Consider the following 25,673-nt stretch of genomic DNA (forward strand, 5'->3'; position numbering starts at 1 on the left):
GTATGAATACTACCACACACATCATTAGACATCAACAACAGGGTTTTGGTACTAATACTACCACACATTTACTCACATCAACAACAGGGTTTGGTACTAATACTACCACACATATCATAAGACATCAAAAACAGGGTTTGGTACTAATACTACCACACACATCATTACACATCAACAACAGGGTTTGGTACTAATACTACCACACATTAATACACATCAACAACAGGGTTTGGTACTAATACTACCACACATCATTACACATCAACAACAGGGTTTGGTACTAATACTACCACACATCATTACACATCAACAACAGGGTTTGGTACTAATACTACCACACACACATCGTTACACATCAACAAAAGGGTTTGGTATGAATACTACCACACACATCATTAGACATCAACAACAGGGTTTGGTACTAATACTACCACACATTTACTCACATCAACAACAGGGTTTTGTACTAATACTACCACACATATCATAAGACATCAAAAACAGGGTTTGGTACTAATACTACCACACACATCATTACACATCAACAACAGGCTTTGGTACTAATACTACCACACATCAATACACATCAACAACAGGGTTTGGTACTAATACTACCACACATCATTACACATCAACAACAGGGTTTGGTACTAATACTACCACACATCATTACACATCAACAACAGGGTTTGGTACTAATACTACCACACAGACATCGTTACACATCAACAAAGGGTTTGGTATGAATACTCCACACACATCATTAGACATCAACAACAGGGTTTGGTACTAATACTGCCACACATTTATACACATCAACAACAGGGTTTGGTACTAATACTACCACACATCATTACACATCAACAACAGGGTTTGGTACTAATACTACCACACATCATTACACATCAACAACAGGGTTTGGTACTAATACTACCACACATCATTACACATAAACAACAGGGTTTGGTACTAATACTACCACACATCAACAACAGGGTTTGGTACTAATACTACCACACATCAATACACATCAACAAAAAGGTTTGGTACTAATACTACCACAGATCATTACACATCAACAACAGGGTTTGGTACTAATACTACCACACATCAACAACAGGGTTTGGTACTAATACTACCACACACACATCATCACACATCAACAACACGGTTTGGTACTAATACTACCACACATCATTACACATCAACAACAGGGTTTGGTACTAATACTACCACACATCATTACACATCAACAACAGGGTTTGGTACTAATACTACCACACACATCATTACACATCAACAACAGGGTTTGGTACTAATACTACCACACATCAATACACATCAACAACAGGGTTTGGTACTCATACTACCACACACATCATTACACATCAACAACAGGGATTGGTACTAATACTACCACACATCATTACACATCAACAACAGGGTTTGGTACTAATACTACCACACACACATCGTTACACATCAACAAAAGGGTTTGGTACGAATACTACCACACATCAACAACAGGGTTTGGTACTAATACTACCACACATCATTAGACATCAACAACATGTTTTGGTACTAATACTACCACACATCATTACACATCAACAACAGGGTTTGGTACTAATACTACCACACACACATCGTTACACATCAACAAAAGGGTTTGGTATGAATACTACCACACACATCATTAGACATCAACAACAGGGTTTGGTACTAATACTACCACACATTTACTCACATCAACAACAGGGTTTGGTACTAATACTACCACACATATCATAAGACATCAAAAACATGGTTTGGTACTAATACTACCACACACATCATTACACATCAACAACAGGGTTTGGTACTAATACTACCACACATCAATACACATCAACAACAGGGTTTGGTACTAATACTACCACACATCATTACACATCAACAACAGGGTTTGGTACTAATACTACCACACACACATCGTTACACATCAACAAAAGGGTTTGGTATGAATACTACCACACACATCATTAGACATCAACAACAGGTTTTGGTACTAATACTACCACACATTTACTCACATCAACAACAGGGTTTGGTACTAATACTACCACACATATCATAAGACATCAAAAACAGGGTTTGGTACTAATACTACCACACACATCATTACACATCAACAACAGGGTTTGGTACTAATACTACCACACATCAATACACATCAACAACAGGGTTTGGTACTAATACTACCACACATCATTACACATCAACAACAGGGTTTGGTACTAATACTACCACACATCATTACACATCAACAACAGGGTTTGGTACTAATACTACCACACAGACATCGTTACACATCAACAAAGGGTTTGGTATGAATACTACCACACACATCATTAGACATCAACAACAGGGTTTGGTACTAATACTGCCACACATTTATACACATCAACAACAGGGTTTGGTACTAATACTACCACACATCATTACACATCAACAACAGGGTTTGGTACTAATACTACCACACATCATTACACATCAACAACAGGGTTTGGTACTAATACTACCACACATCAACAACAGGGTTTGGTACTAATACTACCACACATCATTACACATAAACAACAGGGTTTGGTACTAATACTACCACACATCAACAACAGGGTTTGGTACTAATACTACCACACACACATCATCACACATCAACAACAGGGTTAGGTAATAATACTACCACACATCATTACACATCAACAACAGGGTTTGGTACTAATACTACCACACATCAACAACAGGGTTTGGTACTAATACTACCACACACACATCATCACACATCAACAACAGTGTTTGGTACTAATACTCACACATCATTACACATCAACAACAGGGTTTGTTTCTAATACTACCACACACATCATTACACATCAACAACAGGGTTTGGTACTAATATTACCACACATCATTACACATCAACAACAGGTTTTGGTACTAATACTACCACACATCATTACACATCAACAACAGGGTTTGGTACTAATACTACCACACACATTATTACACATCAACAACAGGGTTTGGTACTAATACCACCACACATCAAAACACATCAACAACAGGGTTTGGTACTCATACTATCACACACATCATTACACATCAACAACAGGGATTGGTACTAATACTACCACACATCATTACACATCAACAACAGGGTTTGGTACTAATACAACCACACACACATCGTTACACATCAACAAAAGGGTTTGGTACGAATACTACCACACATCAACAACAGGGTTTGGTACTAATACTACCACACATTTACTCACATCAACAACAGGGTTTTGTACTAATACTACCACACATATCATAAGACATCAAAAACAGGGTTTGGTACTAATACTACCACACACATCATTACACATCAACAACAGGGTTTGGTACTAATACTACCACACATCAATACACATCAACAACAGGGTTTGGTACTAATACTACCACACATCATTACACATCAACAACAGGGTTTGGTACTAATACTACCACACATCATTACACATCAACAACAGGGTTTGGTACTAATACTACCACACAGACATCGTTACACATCAACAAAGGGTTTGGTATGAATACTACCACACACATCATTAGACATCAACAACAGGGTTTGGTACTAATACTGCCACACATTTATACACATCAACAACAGGGTTTGGTACTAATACTACCACACATCATTACACATCAACAACAGGGTTTGGTACTAATACTACCACACATCATTACACATCAACAACAGGGTTTGGTACTAATACTACCACACATCATTACACATAAACAACAGGGTTTGGTACTAATACTACCACACATCAACAACAGGGTTTGGTACTAATACTACCACACATCAATACACATCAACAAAAAGGTTTGGTACTAATACTACCACAGATCATTACACATCAACAACAGGGTTTGGTACTAATACTACCACACATCAACAACAGGGTTTGGTACTAATACTACCACACACACATCATCACACATCAACAACACGGTTTGGTACTAATACTACCACACATCATTACACATCAACAACAGGGTTTGGTACTAATACTACCACACATCATTACACATCAACAACAGGGTTTGGTACTAATACTACCACACACATTATTACACATCAACAACAGGGTTTGGTACTAATACTACCACACATCAATACACATCAACAACAGGGTTTGGTACTCATACTACCACACACATCATTACACATCAACAACAGGGATTGGTACTAATACTACACACACATCATTACACATCAACAACAGGGTTTGGTACTAATACTACCACACACACATCGTTACACATCAACAAAAGGGTTTGGTACGAATACTACCACACATCAACAACAGGGTTTGGTACTAATACTACACACACATCATTAGACATCAACAACATGTTTTGGTACTAATACTACCACACATCATTACACATCAACAACAGGGTTTGGTTCTAATACTACCACACACATCGTTACACATCAACAAAAGGGTTTGGTACGAATACTACACACACATCATTACACATCAACAACAGGGTTTGGTACTAATACTACCACACATCATTACACATCAACAACAGGGTTTGGTACTAATACTACCACACACATTATTACACATCAACAACAGGGTTTGGTACTAATACTACCACACATCAAAACACATCAACAACAGGGTTTGGTACTAATACTACCACACACATCATTACACATCAACAACAGGGTTTGGTACTAATACTACCACACATCATTACACATCAACAACAGGGTTTGGTACTAATACTACCACACATCATTAGACATCAACAACAGGTTTTGGTACTAATACTACCCACACATCATTACACATCAACAAAAGGGTTTGGTACGAATACTACACACACATCATTACACATCAACAACAGGGTTAGGTACTAATACTACCACACATAATTACACATCAACAACAGGGTTTGGTACTAATAGTACCACACATCATCACACATCAAAAACAGGGTTTGGTACTAATACTACACACACATCATTACACATCAACAACAGGGTTTGGTTCTAATACTACCAACACATCAACAACAGGGTTTGGTACTAATACTACACACACACATCATCACACATCAACAACAGGGTTTGGTACTAATACTACCACACATCATTACACATCAACAACAGGGCTTGGTACTAATGCTACCACGACATCGATACACATCAACAACAGGGTTTGGTACGAATACTACCACACATCATTACACATCAACAACAGGGTTAGGTACTAATACTGCCACACATAATACACATCAACAACAGGGTTTGGTACTAATACTACCACACATCACTACACATCAACAACAGGGTTTGGAACTAATACTACCACACATCATTACACATCAACACAAGGGTTTGGTACTAATACTACCACACATCAACAACAGGGTTTGGTACTAATACTACCACACACACATCATCACACATCAACAACAGGGTTTGGTACTAAGACTCCACACATCATTACACATCAACAACAGGGTTTGGTACTAATACTACCAACAATACACATCAACAACAGGGTTTGGTTCTAATACTACCACACACATCATTACACATAAACAACAGGGTTTGGTACTAATACTACCACACATCATTACAACAGGGTTTGGTACTAATACTACCACACATCATTACACATCAACAACAGGGTTTGGTAATAATACTACCACACACATCATTACACATCAACAAGAGGGTTTGGTACTAATACTACCACACATCAATACACATCAACAAAAGGGTTTGGTACTAATACTACACACAGATCATTACACATCAACAACAGGGTTGGGTACTAATACTACACTACACATCAACAACAGGGTTTGGTACTAATAGTACCACACACATCATCACACATCAACAACAGGGTTTGGTACTAATACTACCACACATCATTACACATCAACAACAGGGTTTGGTACTAATACTACCACACATCATTACACATCAACAACAGGGTTTGGTACTAATACTACCACACACATAATTACACATCAACAACAGGGTTTGGTACTAATACCACCACACATCAAAACACATCAACAACAGGGTTTGGTACTCATACTACCACACACATCATTACACATCAACAACAGGGATTGGTACTAATACTACCACACATCATTACACATCAACAACAGGGTTTGGTACTAATACAACCACACACACATCGTTACACATCAACAAAAGTGTTTGGTACGAATACTACCACACATCAACAACAGGGTTTGGTACTAATACTACCACGCATCATTAGACATCAACAACAGGTTTTGGTACTAATACTACCACACATCATTACACATGAACAACAGGGTTTGGTAAAAATACTACCACACATCATTACACATCAACAAAAGGGTTAGGTACTAATACTACCACACATAATTACACATGAACAACAGGGTTTGGTACTAATAGTACCACACATCATCACACATCAACAACAGGGTTTGGTACTAATACTACCACACATCATTACACATCAACACCAGGGTTTGGTTCTAATACTACCACACATCAACAACAGGGTTTGGTACTAATACTACCACACACACATCATCACACATCAACAACAGGGTTTGGTACTAATACTACCACACATCATTACACATCAACAACAGGGCTTGGTACTAATGCTACCACACATCAATACACATCAACAACAGGGTTTGGTACTAATACTACCACACATCATTACACATCAACAACAGGGTTAGGTACTAATACTACCACACATAATTACACATCAACAACAGGGTTTGGTACTAATACTACCACACATCACTACACATCAACAACAGGGTTTGGAACTAATACTACCACACATCATTACACATCAACACAAGGGTTTGGTACTAATACTACCACACATCAACAACAGGGTTTGGTACTAATACTACCACACACACATCATCACACATCAACAACAGTGTTTGGTACTAATACTCACACATCATTACACATCAACAACAGGGTTTGGTACTAATACTACACACATCATTACACATCAACAACAGGGTTTGGTCTTTAACACATCATTACACATCAACAACAGGGTTTGGTACTAATACTACCACACATCATTACAACAGGGTTTGGTACTAATACTACCACACATCATTACACATCAACAACAGAGTTTGGTACTAATACTACCACACACATCATTACACATCAACAAGAGGGCTTGGTACTAATACTACCACACATCAATACACATCAACAAAAAGGTTTGGTACTAATACTACCACAGATCATTACACATCAACAACAGGGTTGGGTACTAATACTACCACACATCAACAACAGGGTTTGGTACTAATAGTACCACACACACATCATCACACATCAACAACACGGTTTGGTACTAATACTACCACACATCATTACACATCAACAACAGGGTTTGGTACTAATACTACCACACATCATTACACATCAACAACAGGGTTTGGTACTAATACTACCACACACATTATTACACATCAACAACAGGGTTTGGTACTAATACTACCACACATCAATACACATCAACAACAGGGTTTGGTACTCATACTACCACACACATCATTACACATCAACAACAGGGATTGGTACTAATACTACCACACATCATTACACATCAACAACAGGGTTTGGTACTAATACTACCACACACACATCGTTACACATCAACAAAAGGGTTTGGTACGAATACTACCACACATCAACAACAGGGTTTGGTACTAATACTACCACACATCATTAGACATCAACAACATGTTTTGGTACTAATACTACCACACATCATTACACATGAACAACAGGGTTTGGTACTAATACTACCACACACACATCGTTACACATCAACAAAAGGGTTTGGTACGAATACTACACACACATAATTAGACATCAACAACAGGGTTTGGTACTAATAGTACCACACATTTACACACATCAACAACAGGGTTTGGTACTAATACTACCACACATCAAACATCAAATGTCTAAACTAACACATCAACAACAGGGTTTGGTACTAATACTACCACACACATCATCACACATCAACAACAGGGTTTGGTACTAATACTACCACACATCAATACACATCAACAACAGGGCTTGGTACTAATACTACCACACATCATTACACATCAACAACAGGGTTTGGTACTAATACTACCACACATCATTACACATCAACAACAGGGTTTGGTACTAATACTACCACACAGACATCATTACACATCAACAAAGGGTTTGGTACGAATACTACCACACACATCATTAGACATCAACAACAGGGTTTGGTACTAATACTACCACACATTTACACATCAACAACAGGGTTTGGTACTAATACTACCACACATCATTACACATCAACAACAGGGTTTGGTACTAATACTACCACACATCATTACACATCAACAACAGGGTTTGGTACTAATACTACCACACATCATTACACATCAACAACAGGGTTTGGTACTAATACTACCACACATCATTACACATAAACAACAGGGTTTGGTACTAATACTACCACACATCAACAACAGGGTTTGGTACTAATACTACCACACATCATCACACATCAACAACAGGGTTTGGTACTAATACTACCACAGATCATTACACATCAACAACAGGGTTTGGTACTAATACTACCACACATCATACACATCAACAACAGGGTTTGGTACTAATACTCCACACACACATCATTACACATCAACAACAGGGTTTGGTACTAATACTACCACACATCATTACATACAACAGGGTTTGGTAGTAATACTACCACACATCATTACACATCAACAACAGGGTTTGGTACTAATACTACCCACACATCATTACACATCAACAACAGGGTTTGGTACTAATACTACCACACATCATTACACATCAACAACAGGGTTTGGTACTAATACTACCACACACATCATTACACATCAACAACAGGGATTGGTACTAATACTACCACCATATACACATCAACAACAGGGTTTGGTACTAATACTACCACACACACATCGTCACACATCAACAAAAGGGTTTGGTACTAATACTACCAACAACACATCAACAACAGGGTTTGGTACTAATACTACCACACATCATTAGACATCAACAACAGGGTTTGGTACTAATACTACCACACATCATTACACATCAACAACAGGGTTTGGTACTAATACTACCACACATCACATTACACATCAACAAAAGGGTTTGGTACGAATACTACCACACACATCATTAGACATCAACAACAGGGTTTGGTACTAATACTACCACACATTTACTCACATCAACAACAGGGTTTGGTACTAATACTACCACACATATCATAAGACATCAAAAACAGGGTTTGGTACTAATACTACCACACACATCATTACACATCAACAACAGGGTTTGGTACTAATACTACCACACATCAATACACATCAACAACAGGGTTTGGTACTAATACTACCACACATCATTACACATCAACAACAGGGTTTGGTACTAATACTACACACACATCGTTACACATCAACAACAGGGTTTGGTACGAATACTACCACACACATCATTAGACATCAACAACAGTGTTTGGTACTAATACTACCACACATTTACTCACATCAACAACAGGGTTTGGTACTAATACTACCACACATATCATTAGACATCAACAACAGGGTTTGGTACTAATACTACCACACATTATTACACATCAACAACAGGGTTTGGTACTAATACTACCACACATCATTACACATCAACAACAGGGTTTGGTACTAATACTACCACACATCATTACACATCAACAACAGGGTTTGGTACTAATACTACCACACATCATTACACATCAACAACAGGGTTTGGTACTAATACTACCACACAGACATCGTTACACATCAACAAAGGGTTTGGTACGAATACTACCACACACATCATTAGACATCAACAACAGGGTTTGGTACTAATACTACACACATATTTATACACATCAACAACAGGGTTTGGTACTAATACTACCACACATCATTACACATCAACAACAGGGTTTGGTACTAATACTACCACACATCATTACACATCAACAACAGGGTTTGGTACTAATACTACCACACATCAACAACAGGGTTTGGTACTAATACTACCACACATCATTACACATAAACAACAGGGTTTGGTACTAATACTACCACACATCAACAACAGGGTTTGGTACTAATACTACCACACACACATCATCACACATCAACAACAGGGTTTGGTAATAATACTACCACACATCATTACACATCAACAACAGGGTTTGGTACTAATACTACCACACATCAACAACAGGGTTTGGTACTAATACTACCACACACACATCATCACACATCAACAACAGTGTTTGGTACTAATACTACCACCACACATCATTACACATCAACAACAGGGTTTGGTTCTAATACTACCACACACATCATTACACATCAACAACAGGGTTTGGTACTAATATTACCACACATCATTACACATCAACAACAGGTTTTGGTACTAATACTACCACACATCATTACACATCAACAACAGGTTTTGGTACTAATACTACCACACACATTATTACACATCAACAACAGGGTTTGGTACTAATACCACCACACATCAAAACACATCAACAACAGGGTTTGGTACTCATACTATCACACACATCATTACACATCAACAACAGGGATTGGTACTAATACTACCACACATCATTACACATCAACAACAGGGTTTGGTACTAATACTACCACACATCATTAGACATCAACAACAGGTTTTGGTACTAATACTACCACACATCATTACACATGAACAACAGGGTTTGGTACTAATACTACCACACATCATTACACATCAACAACAGGGTTAGGTACTAATACTACCACACATAATTACACATGAACAACAGGGTTTGGTACTAATAGTACCACACATCATCACACATCAACAACAGGGTTTGGTACTAATACTACCACACATCATTACACATCAACACCAGGGTTTGGTACTAATACTACCACACATCAACAACAGGGTTTGGTACTAATACTACCACACACACATCACACATCAACAACAGGGTTTGGTACTAATACTACCACACATCATTACACATCAACAACAGGGCTTGGTACTAATGCTACCACACATCAATACACATCAACAACAGGGTTTGGTACTAATACTACCACACATCATTACACATCAACAACAGGGTTAGGTACTAATACTACCACACATAATTACACATCAACAACAGGGTTTGGTACTAATACTACCACACATCACTACACATCAACAACAGGGTTTGGAACTAATACTACCACACATCATTACACATCAACACAAGGGTTTGGTACTAATACTACCACACATCAACAACAGGGTTTGGTACTAATACTACCACACACACATCATCACACATCAACAACAGTGTTTGGTACTAATACTCACACATCATTACACATCAACAACAGGGTTTGGTACTAATACTACCACACATCATTACACATCAACAACAGGGTTTGGTTCTAATACTACCACACACATCATTACACATCAACAACAGGGTTTGGTACTAATACTACCACACATCATTACAACAGGGTTTGGTACTAATACTACCACACATCATTACACATCAACAACAGGGTTTGGTACTAATACTACCACACACATCATTACACATCAACAAGAGGGGCTTGGTACTAATACTACCACACATCAATACACAACAACAAAAAGGTTTGGTACTAATACTACCACAGATCATTACACATCAACAACAGGGTTGGGTACTAATACTACCACACATCAACAACAGGGTTTGGTACTAATAGTACCACACACACATCATTACACATCAACAACAGGGTTTGGTACTAATACTACCACACATCATTACACATCAACAACAGGGTTTGGTACTAATACTACCACACATCATTACACATCAACAACAGGGTTTGGTACTAATACTACCACACACATTATTACACATCAACAACAGGGTTTGGTACTAATACTACCACACATCAATACACATCAATAACAGGGTTTGGTACTCATACTACCACACACATCATTACACATCAACAACAGGGATTGGTACTAATACTACCACACATCATTACACATCAACAACAGGGTTTGGTACTAATACAACCACACACAAATCGTTACACATCAACAAAAGGGTTTGGTACGAATACTACCACACATCAACAACAGGGTTTGGTACTAATACTACCACGCATCATTAGACATCAACAACAGGTTTTGGTACTAATACTACCACACATCATTACACATGAACAACAGGGTTTGGTACTAATACTACCACACATCATTACACATCAACAAAAGGGTTAGGTACTAATACTACCACACATAATTACACATGAACAACAGGGTTTGGTACTAATAGTACCACACATCATCACACATCAACAACAGGGTTTGGTACTAATACTACCACACATCATTACACATCAACACCAGGGTTTGGTTCTAATACTACCACACATCAACAACAGGGTTTGGTACTAATACTACCACACACACATCATCACACATCAACAACAGGGTTTGGTACTAATACTACCACACATCATTACACATCAACAACAGGGCTTGGTACTAATGCTACCACACATCAATACACATCAACAACAGGGTTTGGTACTAATACTACCACACATCATTACACATCAACAACAGGGTTAGGTACTAATACTACCACACATAATTACACATCAACAACAGGGTTTGGTACTAATACTACCACACATCACTACACATCAACAACAGGGTTTGGAACTAATACTACCACACATCATTACACATCAACACAAGGGTTTGGTACTAATACTACCACACATCAACAACAGGGTTTGGTACTAATACTACCACACACACATCATCACACATCAACAACAGTGTTTGGTACTAATACTCACACATCATTACACATCAACAACAGGGTTTGGTACTAATACTACCACACATCATTACACATCAACAACAGGGTTTGGTTCTAATACTACCACACACATCATTACACATCAACAACAGGGTTTGGTACTAATACTACCACACATCATTACAACAGGGTTTGGTACTAATACTACCACACATCATTACACATCAACAACAGGGTTTGGTACTAATACTACCACACACATCATTACACATCAACAAGAGGGCTTGGTACTAATACTACCACACATCAATACACATCAACAAAAAGGTTTGGTACTAATACTACCACAGATCATTACACATCAACAACAGGGTTTGGTACTAATACTACCACACATCAACAACAGGGTTTGGTACTAATACTACCACACACACATCATCACACATCAACAACACGGTTTGGTACTAATACTACCACACATCATTACACATCAACAACAGGGTTTGGTACTAATACTACCACACATCATTACACATCAACAACAGGGTTTGGTACTAATACTACCACACACATTATTACACATCAACAACAGGGTTTGGTACTAATACTACCACACATCAAAACACATCAACAACAGGGTTTGGTACTCATACTATCACACACATCATTACACATCAACAACAGGGATTGGTACTAATACTACCACACATCATTACACATCAACAACAGGGTTTGGTACTAATACTACCACACACACATCGTTACACATCAACAAAAGGGTTTGGTACGAATACTACCACACATCAACAACAGGGTTTGGTTCTAATACTACCACGCATCATTAGACATCAACAACAGGTTTTGGTACTAATACTACCACACATCATTACACATGAACAACAGGGTTTGGTACTAATACTACCACACATCATTACACATCAACAACAGGGTTAGGTACTAATACTACCACACATAATTACACATGAACAACAGGGTTTGGTACTAATAGTACCACACATCATCACACATCAACAACAGGGTTTGGTACTAATACTACCACACATCATTACACATCAACACCAGGGTTTGGTTCTAATACTACCACACATCAACAACAGGGTTTGGTACTAATACTACCACACACACATCATCACACATCAACAACAGGGTTTGGTACTAATACTACCACACATCATTACACATCAACAACAGGGTTTGGTACTAATACTACCACACATCATTACAACAGGGTTTGGTACTAATACTACCACACATCATTACACATCAACAACAGGGTTTGGTACTAATACTACCACACACATCATTACACATCAACAAGAGGGCTTGGTACTAATACTACCACACATCATTACACATCAACAACAGGGCTTGGTACTAATGCTACCACACATCAATACACATCAACAACAGGGTTTGGTACTAATACTACCACACATCATTACACATCAACAACAGGGTTTGGTACTAATACTACCACACATAATTACACATCAACAAAAGGGTTTGGTACTAATACTACCACACATCATTACACATCAACAACAGGGTTTGGTACTAATACTACCACACATCATTACACATCAACAACAGGGTTTGGTACTAATACTACCACACATCAACCCAACAGGGTTTGGTACTAATACTACCACACACACATCATCACACATCAACAACAGGGTTTGGTACTAATACTCACACATCATTACACATCAACAACAGGGTTTGGTACTAATACTACCACACATCATTACACATCAACAACAGGGTTTGGTTCTAATACTACCACACACATCATTACACATCAACAACAGGGTTTGGTACTAATACTACCACACATCATTACACATCAACACAGGGTTTGGTACTAATACTACCACACATCATTACACATCAACAACAGGGTTTGGTACTAATACTACCACACACAACACATCAACAACAGGGTTTGGTACTAATACTACCACACACATCATTACACATCAACAAGAGGGCTTGGTACTAATACTACCACACATCAATACACATCAACAACAGGGTTTGGTACTAATACTACCACAGATCATTACACATCAACAACAGGGTTTGGTACTAATACTACCACACATCAACAACAGGGTTTGGTACTAATACTACCACACACACATCATCACACATCAACAACAGGGTTTGGTACTAATACTACCACACATCATTACACATCAACAACAGGGCTTGGTACTAATACTACCACACATCAATACACATCAACAAAGGGTTTGGTACTAATACTATCAACACACATCATTACACATCAACAAAAGGGGTTTGGTACTAATACTACCATCGCACATCAACAACAGGGTTTGGTACTAATACTACACACACACATCATTACACATCAACAACAGGGTTTGGTACTAATACTACCACACATCACATCAACAACAGGGTTTGGTACTAATACTACCACACATCATTACACATCAACAACAGGGTTTGGTACTAATACTACCACACACATTATTACACATCAACAACAGGGTTTGGTACTAATACTACCACACATCAAAACACATCAACAACAGGGTTTGGTACTCATACTATCACACACATCATTACACATCAACAACAGGGATTGGTACTAATACTACCACACATCATTGCACATCAACAACAGGGTTTGGTACTAATACTACCACACACACATCGTTACACATCAACAAAAGGGTTTGGTACGAATACTACCACACATCAACAACAGGGTTTGGTACTAATACTACCACGCATTATTAGACATCAACAACAGGGTTTTGGTACTAATACTACCACACATCATTACACATCAACAACAGGGTTTGGTACTAATACTACCACACATCATTACACATCAACAACAGGGTTTGGTACTAATACTACCACACATAATTACACATCAACAACAGGGTTTGGTACTAATAGTACCACACATCATCACACATCAACAACAGGGTTTGGTACTAATACTACCACACATCATTACACATCAACAACAGGGTTTGGTTCTAATACTACCACACATCAACAACAGGGTTTGGTACTAATACTACCACACACATCATCACACATCAACAACAGGGTTTGGTACTAATACTACCACACATCATTACACATCAACAACAGGGTTTGGTTCTAATACTACCACACACATCATTACACATCAACAACAGGGTTTGGTACTAATACTACCACACATCATTACACATCAACAACAGGGTTTGGTACTAATACTACCACACACATCATTACACATCAACAAGAGGGCTTGGTACTAATACTACCACACATCAATACACATCAACAAAAGGGTTTGGTACTAATACTACCACAGATCATTACACATCAACAACAGGGTTTGGTACTAATACTACCCACACATCAACAACAGGGTTTGGTACTAATACTACCCACACACATCATCACACATCAACAACAGGGTTTGGTACTAATACTACCACACATCATTACACATCAACAACAGGGTTTGGTACTAATACTACCACACATCATTACACATCAACAACAGGGTTTGGTACTAATACTACCACACACATTATTACACATCAACAACAGGGTTTGGTACTAATACTACCACACATCAATACACATCAACAACAGGGTTTGGTACTAATACTACCACACATCATTACCTCAACAACAGGGTTTGGTACTAATACTACCACACATCATTACACATCAACAACAGGGTTTGGTACTAATACTACCACACACACATCGTTACACATCAACAAAAGGGTTTGGTACGAATACTACCACACATCAACAACAGGGTTTGGTACTAATACTACCACACATCATTAGACATCAACAACATGTTTTGGTACTAATACTACCACACATCATTACACATCAACAACAGGGTTTGGTACTAATACTACCACACACACATCGTTACACATCAACAAAAGGGTTTGGTATGAATAGTACCACACACATCATTAGACATCAACAACAGGGTTTGGTACTAATACTACCACACATTTACTCACATCAACAACAGGGTTTGGTACTAATACTACCACACATATCATAAGACATCAAAAACAGGGTTTGGTACTAATACTACCACACACATCATTACACATCAACAACAGGGTTTGGTACTAATACTACCACACATCAATACACATCAACAACAGGGTTTGGTACTAATACTACCACACATCATTACACATCAACAACAGGGTTTGGTACTAATACTACCACACACACATCGTTACACATCAACAAAAGGGTTTGGTATGAATACTACCACACACATCATTAGACATCAACAACAGGGTTTGGTACTAATACTACCACACATTTACTCACATCAACAACAGGGTTTGGTACTAATACTACCACACATATCATAAGACATCAAAAACAGGGTTTGGTACTAATACTACCACACACATCATTACACATCAACAACAGGGTTTGGTACTAATACTACCACACATCAATACACATCAACAACAGGGTTTGGTACTAATACTACCACACATCATTACACATCAACAACAGGGTTTGGTACTAATACTACCACACATCATTACACATCAACAACAGGGTTTGGTACTAATACTACCACACAGACATCGTTACACATCAACAAAGGGTTTGGTACGAATACTACCACACACATCATTAGACATCAACAACAGGGTTTGGTACTAATACTACCACACATTTATACACATCAACAACAGGGTTTGGTACTAATACTACCACACATCATTACACATCAACAACAGGGTTTGGTACTAATACTACCACACATCATTACACATCAACAACAGGGTTTGGTACTAATACTACCACACATCAACAACAGGGTTTGGTACTAATACTACCACACATCATTACACATAAACAACAGGGTTTGGTACTAATACTACCACACATCAACAACAGGGTTTGGTACTAATACTACCACACACACATCATCACACATCAACAACAGGGTTAGGTAATAATACTACCACACATCATTACACATCAACAACAGGGTTTGGTACTAATACTACCACACATCAACAACAGGGTTTGGTACTAATACTACCACACACACATCATCACACATCAACAACAGTGTTTGGTACTAATACTCACACATCATTACACATCAACAACAGGGTTTGGTTCTAATACTACAACACACATCATTACACATCAACAACAGGGTTTGGTACTAATATTACCACACATCATTACACATCAACAACAGGGTTTGGTACTAATACTACCACACATCATTACACATCAACAACAGGGTTTGGTACTAATACTACCACACACATTATTACACATCAACAACACGGTTTGGTACTAATACTACCACACATCAAAACACATCAACAACAGGGTTTGGTACTCATACTATCACACACATCATTACACATCAACAACAGGGATTGGTACTAATACTACCACACATCATTACACATCAACAACAGGGTTTGGTACTAATACAACCACACACACATCGTTACACATCAACAAAAGGGTTTGGTACGAATACTACCACACATCAACAACAGGGTTTGGTACTAATACTACCACGCATCATTAGACATCAACAACAGGTTTTGGTACTAATACTACCACACATCATTACACATGAACAACAGGGTTTGGTACTAATACTACCACACATCATTACACATCAACAACAGGGTTAGGTACTAATACTACCACACATAATTACACATGAACAACAGGGTTTGGTACTAATAGTACCACACATCATCACACATCAACAACAGGGTTTGGTACTAATACTACCACACATCATTACACATCAACACCAGGGTTTGGTTCTAATACTACCACACATCAACAACAGGGTTTGGTACTAATACTACCACACACACATCATCACACATCAACAACAGGGTTTGGTACTAATACTACCACACATCATTACACATCAACAACAGGGCTTGGTACTAATGCTACCACACATCAATACACATCAACAACAGGGTTTGGTACTAATACTACCACACATCATTACACATCAACAACAGGGTTAGGTACTAATACTACCACACATAATTACACATCAACAACAGGGTTTGGTACTAATACTACCACACATCACTACACATCAACAACAGGGTTTGGAACTAATACTACCACACATCATTACACATCAACACAAGGGTTTGGTACTAATACTACCACACATCAACAACAGGGTTTGGTACTAATACTACCACACACACATCATCACACATCAACAACAGTGTTTGGTACTAATACTCACACATCATTACACATCAACAACAGGGTTTGGTACTAATACTACCACACATCATTACACATCAACAACAGGGTTTGGTTCTAATACTACCACACACATCATTAAACATCAACAACAGGGTTTGGTACTAATACTACCACACATCATTACAACAGGGTTTGGTACTAATACTACCACACATCATTACACATCAACAACAGGGTTTGGTACTAATACTACCACACACATCATTACACATCAACAAGAGGGCTTGGTACTAATACTACCACACATCAATACACATCAACAAAAAGGTTTGGTACTAATACTACCACAGATCATTACACATCAACAACAGGGTTTGGTACTAATACTACCACACATCAACAACAGGGTTTGGTACTAATACTACCACACACACATCATCACACATCAACAACACGGTTTGGTACTAATACTACCACACATCATTACACATCAACAACAGGGTTTGGTACTAATACTACCACACATCATTACACATCAACAACAGGGTTTGGTACTAATACTACCACACACATTATTACACATCAACAACAGGGTTTGGTACTAATACTACCACACATCAATACACATCAACAACAGGGTTTGGTACTCATACTACCACACACATCATTACACATCAACAACAGGGATTGGTACTAATACTACCACACATCATTACACATCAACAACAGGGTTTGGTACTAATACTACCACACACACATCGTTACACATCAACAAAAGGGTTTGGTACGAATACTACCACACATCAACAACAGGGTTTGGTACTAATACTACCACACATCATTAGACATCAACAACATGTTTTGGTACTAATACTACCACACATCATTACACATGAACAACAGGGTTTGGTACTAATACTACCACACATCATTACACATCAACAACAGGGTTAGGTACTAATACTACCACACATAATTACACATGAACAACAGGGTTTGGTACTAATAGTACCACACATCATCACACATCAACAACAGGGTTTGGTACTAATACTACCACACATCATTACACATCAACACCAGGGTTTGGTTCTAATACTACCACACATCAACAACAGGGTTTGGTACTAATACTACCACACACACATCATCACACATCAACAACAGGGTTTGGTACTAATACTACCACACATCATTACACATCAACAACAGGGCTTGGTACTAATGCTACCACACATCAATACACATCAACAACAGGGTTTGGTACTAATACTACCACACATCATTACACATCAACAACAGGGTTAGGTACTAATACTACCACACATAATTACACATCAACAACAGGGTTTGGTACTAATACTACCACACATCACTACACATCAACAACAGGGTTTGGAACTAATACTACCACACATCATTACACATCAACACAAGGGTTTGGTACTAATACTACCACACATCAACAACAGGGTTTGGTACTAATACTACCACACACACATCATCACACATCAACAACAGTGTTTGGTACTAATACTCACACATCATTACACATCAACAACAGGGTTTGGTACTAATACTACCACACATCATTACACATCAACAACAGGGTTTGGTTCTAATACTACCACACACATCATTACACATCAACAACAGGGTTTGGTACTAATACTACCACACATCATTACACATCAACAACAGGGTTTGGTACTAATACTACCACACACATCATTACACATCAACAAGAGGGCTTGGTACTAATACTACCACACATCAATACACATCAACAAAAAGGTTTGGTACTAATACTACCACAGATCATTACACATCAACAACAGGGTTTGGTACTAATACTACCACACATCAACAACAGGGTTTGGTACTAATACTACCACACACACATCATCACACATCAACAACACGGTTTGGTACTAATACTACCACACATCATTACACATCAACAACAGGGTTTGGTACTAATACTACCACACATCATTACACATCAACAACAGGGTTTGGTACTAATACTACCACACACATTATTACACATCAACAACAGGGTTTGGTACTAATACTACCACACATCAATACACATCAACAACAGGGTTTGGTACTCATACTACCACACACATCATTACACATCAACAACAGGGATTGGTACTAATACTACCACACATCATTACACATCAACAACAGGGTTTGGTACTAATACTACCACACACACATCGTTACACATCAACAAAAGGGTTTGGTACAAATACTACCACACATCAACAACAGGGTTTGGTACTAATACTACCACACATCATTAGACATCAACAACATGTTTTGGTACTAATACTACCACACATCATTACACATCAACAACAGGGTTTGGTACTAATACTACCACACACACATCGTTACACATCAACAAAAGGGTTTGGTATGAATACTACCACACACATAATTAGACATCAACAACAGGGTTTGGTACTAATACTACCACACATTTACTCACATCAACAACAGGGTTTGGTACTAATACTACCACACATATCATAAGACATCAAAAACAGGGTTTGGTACTAATACTACCACACACATCATTACACATCAACAACAGGGTTTGGTACTAATACTACCACACATCAATACACATCAACAACAGGGTTTGGTACTAATACTACCACACATCATTACACATCAACAACAGGGTTTGGTACTAATACTACACACACATCGTTACACATCAACAAAAGGGTTTGGTACGAATACTACCACACACATCATTAGACATCAACAACAGGGTTTGGTACTAATACTACCACACACATCATAAGACATCAAAAACAGGGTTTGGTACTAATACTACCACACATCAATACACATCAACAACAGGGTTTGGTACTAATACTACCACACATCATTACACATCAACAACAGGGTTTGGTACTAATACTACCACACATCATTACACATCAACAACAGGGTTTGGTACTAATACTACCACACAGACATCGTTACACATCAACAAAGGGTTTGGTATGAATACTACCACACACATCATTAGACATCAACAACAGGGTTTGGTACTAATACTGCCACACATTTATACACATCAACAACAGGGTTTGGTACTAATACTACCACACATATCATAAGACATCAAAAACAGGGTTTGGTACTAATACTACCACACACATCATTACACATCAACAACAGGGTTTGGTACCTATACTACCACACATCATTACACATCAACAACAGGGTTTGGTTCTAATACTACCACACATCATTACACATCAACAACAGGGTTTGGTACTAATACTACCACACATCATTACACATCAACAACAGGGTTTGGTACTAATACTACCACACATCATTACACATCAACAACAGGGTTTGGTACTAATACTACCACACATCAATACACATCAACAACAGGGTTTGGTACTAATACTACCACACATCATTACACATCAACAACAGGGTTTGGTACTAATACTACCACACATCATTACACATCAACAACAGGGTTTGGTACTAATACTACCACACATCATTACACATCAACCACAGGGTTTGGTACTAATACTACCACACATCATTACACATCAACAACAGGGTTTGGTACTAATACTACCACACATCAACAACAGGGTTTGGTACTAATACTACCACACATCAACAACAGGGTTTGGTACTAATACTACCACACAGCAGTGGAGTGTATCATAATAAACACAAATCTTTTGTATTGTTGTCTCAAAGCCTTTGGTGAAAACAAACACTGTACATTAATACATCAATATCTCTAGTGTTTTATGTCTAAATAATATTATGTTGTTACTCACTAGGGAGGTGAACCTCTGTCTCCATCTTCTCATTGATCCGGCTCTGTTGGACTCTGCAGGTAAAGCGGTTGGTGTCAGTCTCCTGGACAATGACATGTTGTTTCACTGTGTAGAATCCTTTTAAGTCTCTATGTATCTCAGGAGGACCAGCAGAGAGACGGTCTCCTTTACTTTCCAGCCACAGCAGCTCAGGCTCAGGGTGCCAGCCTTCTGTTTCACACAGCAGACCCATCCCTCCCTCTCTGTGTCCCTCAATGGACACCACTGGCTTGGATCCTACAGCTACAGACACACAGATAGACTGGATGTTACCTGGTGACAGGCTGTGAACAAATAGACACATACTGTATCCAGTAATATGAAGAAAAGAGATGATGTCATTGTACTGTAGTTATATTATTACAATAACATGAAAATAAACCTCACCTTTAACGAGGACTTCAATAGTGAAATCATCATACCAGCTCTTTGCCTTAATAAAGCATTTGTAACGTCCCTCATCAGTGCCTTGTACCCTGGTCAGTTTTAAAGAGGTGTTTCCCCTCCACAGTTCCTCTTTAAACAGTGACGTTCTTCCTCTATAGAAGAGAATCTGATCCTCTCGTATGATTTCGCTGTTTTGGTAGCGATAGACACGACCGTCTAAGAAGTCAAGGTTCAGCCAGTCCACTGTTATGTCCTCAGCACTGATGTTGGGTTTGAGGTAACAGGGCAGAATGATGTCATCACCAGCCACAGCAGCAATGACATCAGTTGGACCTAGAACCTCAAACCTCTCTGAAGAGAAAAGACGGAATAACAGTTTAAATAGTTTAAAGTGTTCTCCTCTGTCATCTGCACTGATCTGAAATACACTGTAGTATATATAGTAGTACTTTACTCTGTAGTATATATAGTAGTACTAGACACTGTAGTATATGTAGTAGTCCTAGACCCTGTACTATATATACTAGTCCTATACACAGTAGTATATGTAGTAGTCCTATATACTGTAGCATATATAGTAGTCCTATACACTGTGGTGTATATATAGTAGTACATTACGACTATACACTGTAGTATATATAGTAGTACTATACACTGTAGTATATATAGTAGTACTTTACATTGTAATATATATAGTAGTACTATAGGGTGGATGTCTACAGAAGAGTTGCATTCACCTTTAGTTGAGTTTTTACATCAGTGCAGATGAAGGAAAGGAGAGTGGGAGAGGAAATCACCTTTGGCCAGACACCCTAAAGGGATCTCCACAGTTTACACAATGGAGCCGACGGACAAAAGTACGTAGAACTATGTAGACAGAGAAGCAAAAGGACCTCCGTCGGCTCCGTTTGTTTAGACTGTGTAGAACCCTTAAGACCACAATAGTGACTAAAGACACAATGAGATCATATTAATCATACACACAGAGGTATTAAAGGCAGTGAGATATTAAATGTGTATTCTACTGTACCAGAGCCTGCTGTGTGTAGGAGATGTAGAAGAATCACACACAGACAGTCTAGTTGAGTCACCTTCATTCCTGAAGAAGACAATTACATTCATCATAAAGAGAAAGACTAACATAACTTCAAACCAGGAAAGCAATACTGTAGCATTAATTCTACAATAACAATGGATAACATAGTATAACACATTTCAAAAGACAACTAGCTGATACATTTACCTGGTTGAATCAGTGCTATTGAGGCACTGCAGCTTTGTCTGATAAATGTACTAGTGTTCTGTGATCAAACTATTGTGATGTGATCAAACTACCTTCTTATTCTTTCTATTCCTTGGAACAAGAACCTGTTCAACTGCATAGCTGCACACAGCTGTTGCATAGTGAGCTCAGAATCAGATAACATGGGTGTGAACTGTGGGGGTGAAATTTGGTTGTAGTTTCCGAGCCTGGCTGATGTGCAGACCATGTGACACAGAGAGGTCTGGAACCCAAGCAAAACATATTATAGTTTACTTAAATCTGTGCCACTCCATTCATATAGTATGATATGTTTATGTTAGGTTACATTACTAGACTTGATGTAACTTAATAAACATAAATCCAGAACACTCAAATTAGTATAAGTTACGTTTGGTATGGTTACTTAAGGCAACAGTGAAAAGAGGGTGGTTGGTCGAGGTGGACATATAACGTAAACATCTAGTGTAATAATCTAGTGTTTACGTGTTTAAATCTCACCACGGACAAATACACGTTCACACTCATGTACCTCTTCTAAATAATTTCCATTAGTATGTACATTAAAAGGAACAGCCAAGGACAGCAAGGCATTCAAACCTTTCTATAGGCTCTTTTTTTATTTGTAATTTGTATTTCACCTTTATTTAACCAGGTAGGCTAGTTGAGAACATGTTCTCATTTACAACTGCGACCTGGCCAAGATAAAGCAAAGCAGTGCGACAGAAACAACAACACAGAGTGACATGGAATAAACAAGCGTACAGTCAACACAATAGAAAAAAAGGAAAGTCTATGTACAGTGTGTGCAAATGGCATGAGGAGGTATGGCAA

The 25,673-nt window shown here is 38.2% G+C and overlaps 1 protein-coding gene across 2 annotated transcripts in view; it reads right to left on the reverse strand.

Moving 5' to 3' along the window:
* LOC106594014 (butyrophilin subfamily 1 member A1-like) overlaps nt 1–24,958 on the reverse strand; it is a 58,680-nt gene extending 33,722 nt beyond the window's left edge. For both annotated transcript variants that reach the window (XM_045701815.1, XM_045701814.1), the window contains exons 1-4: nt 24,822–24,958; nt 24,609–24,677; nt 23,579–23,929; nt 23,153–23,434 (exon numbers count right to left, since the gene is read on the reverse strand). In XM_045701815.1, coding sequence (XP_045557771.1) covers nt 23,153–23,434; nt 23,579–23,929; nt 24,609–24,675 — 700 coding nt within the window. In that variant the 5' untranslated portion in view covers nt 24,676–24,677; nt 24,822–24,958. The remainder of the gene's footprint in view (nt 1–23,152; nt 23,435–23,578; nt 23,930–24,608; nt 24,678–24,821) is intronic.
* Nucleotides 24,959–25,673: the final 715 nt, after the last annotated feature.

The sequence above is a fragment of the Salmo salar genome, chromosome ssa18 (assembly GCF_905237065.1).
Source record: "Salmo salar chromosome ssa18, Ssal_v3.1, whole genome shotgun sequence".
NCBI lineage: Eukaryota > Metazoa > Chordata > Actinopteri > Salmoniformes > Salmonidae > Salmo > Salmo salar.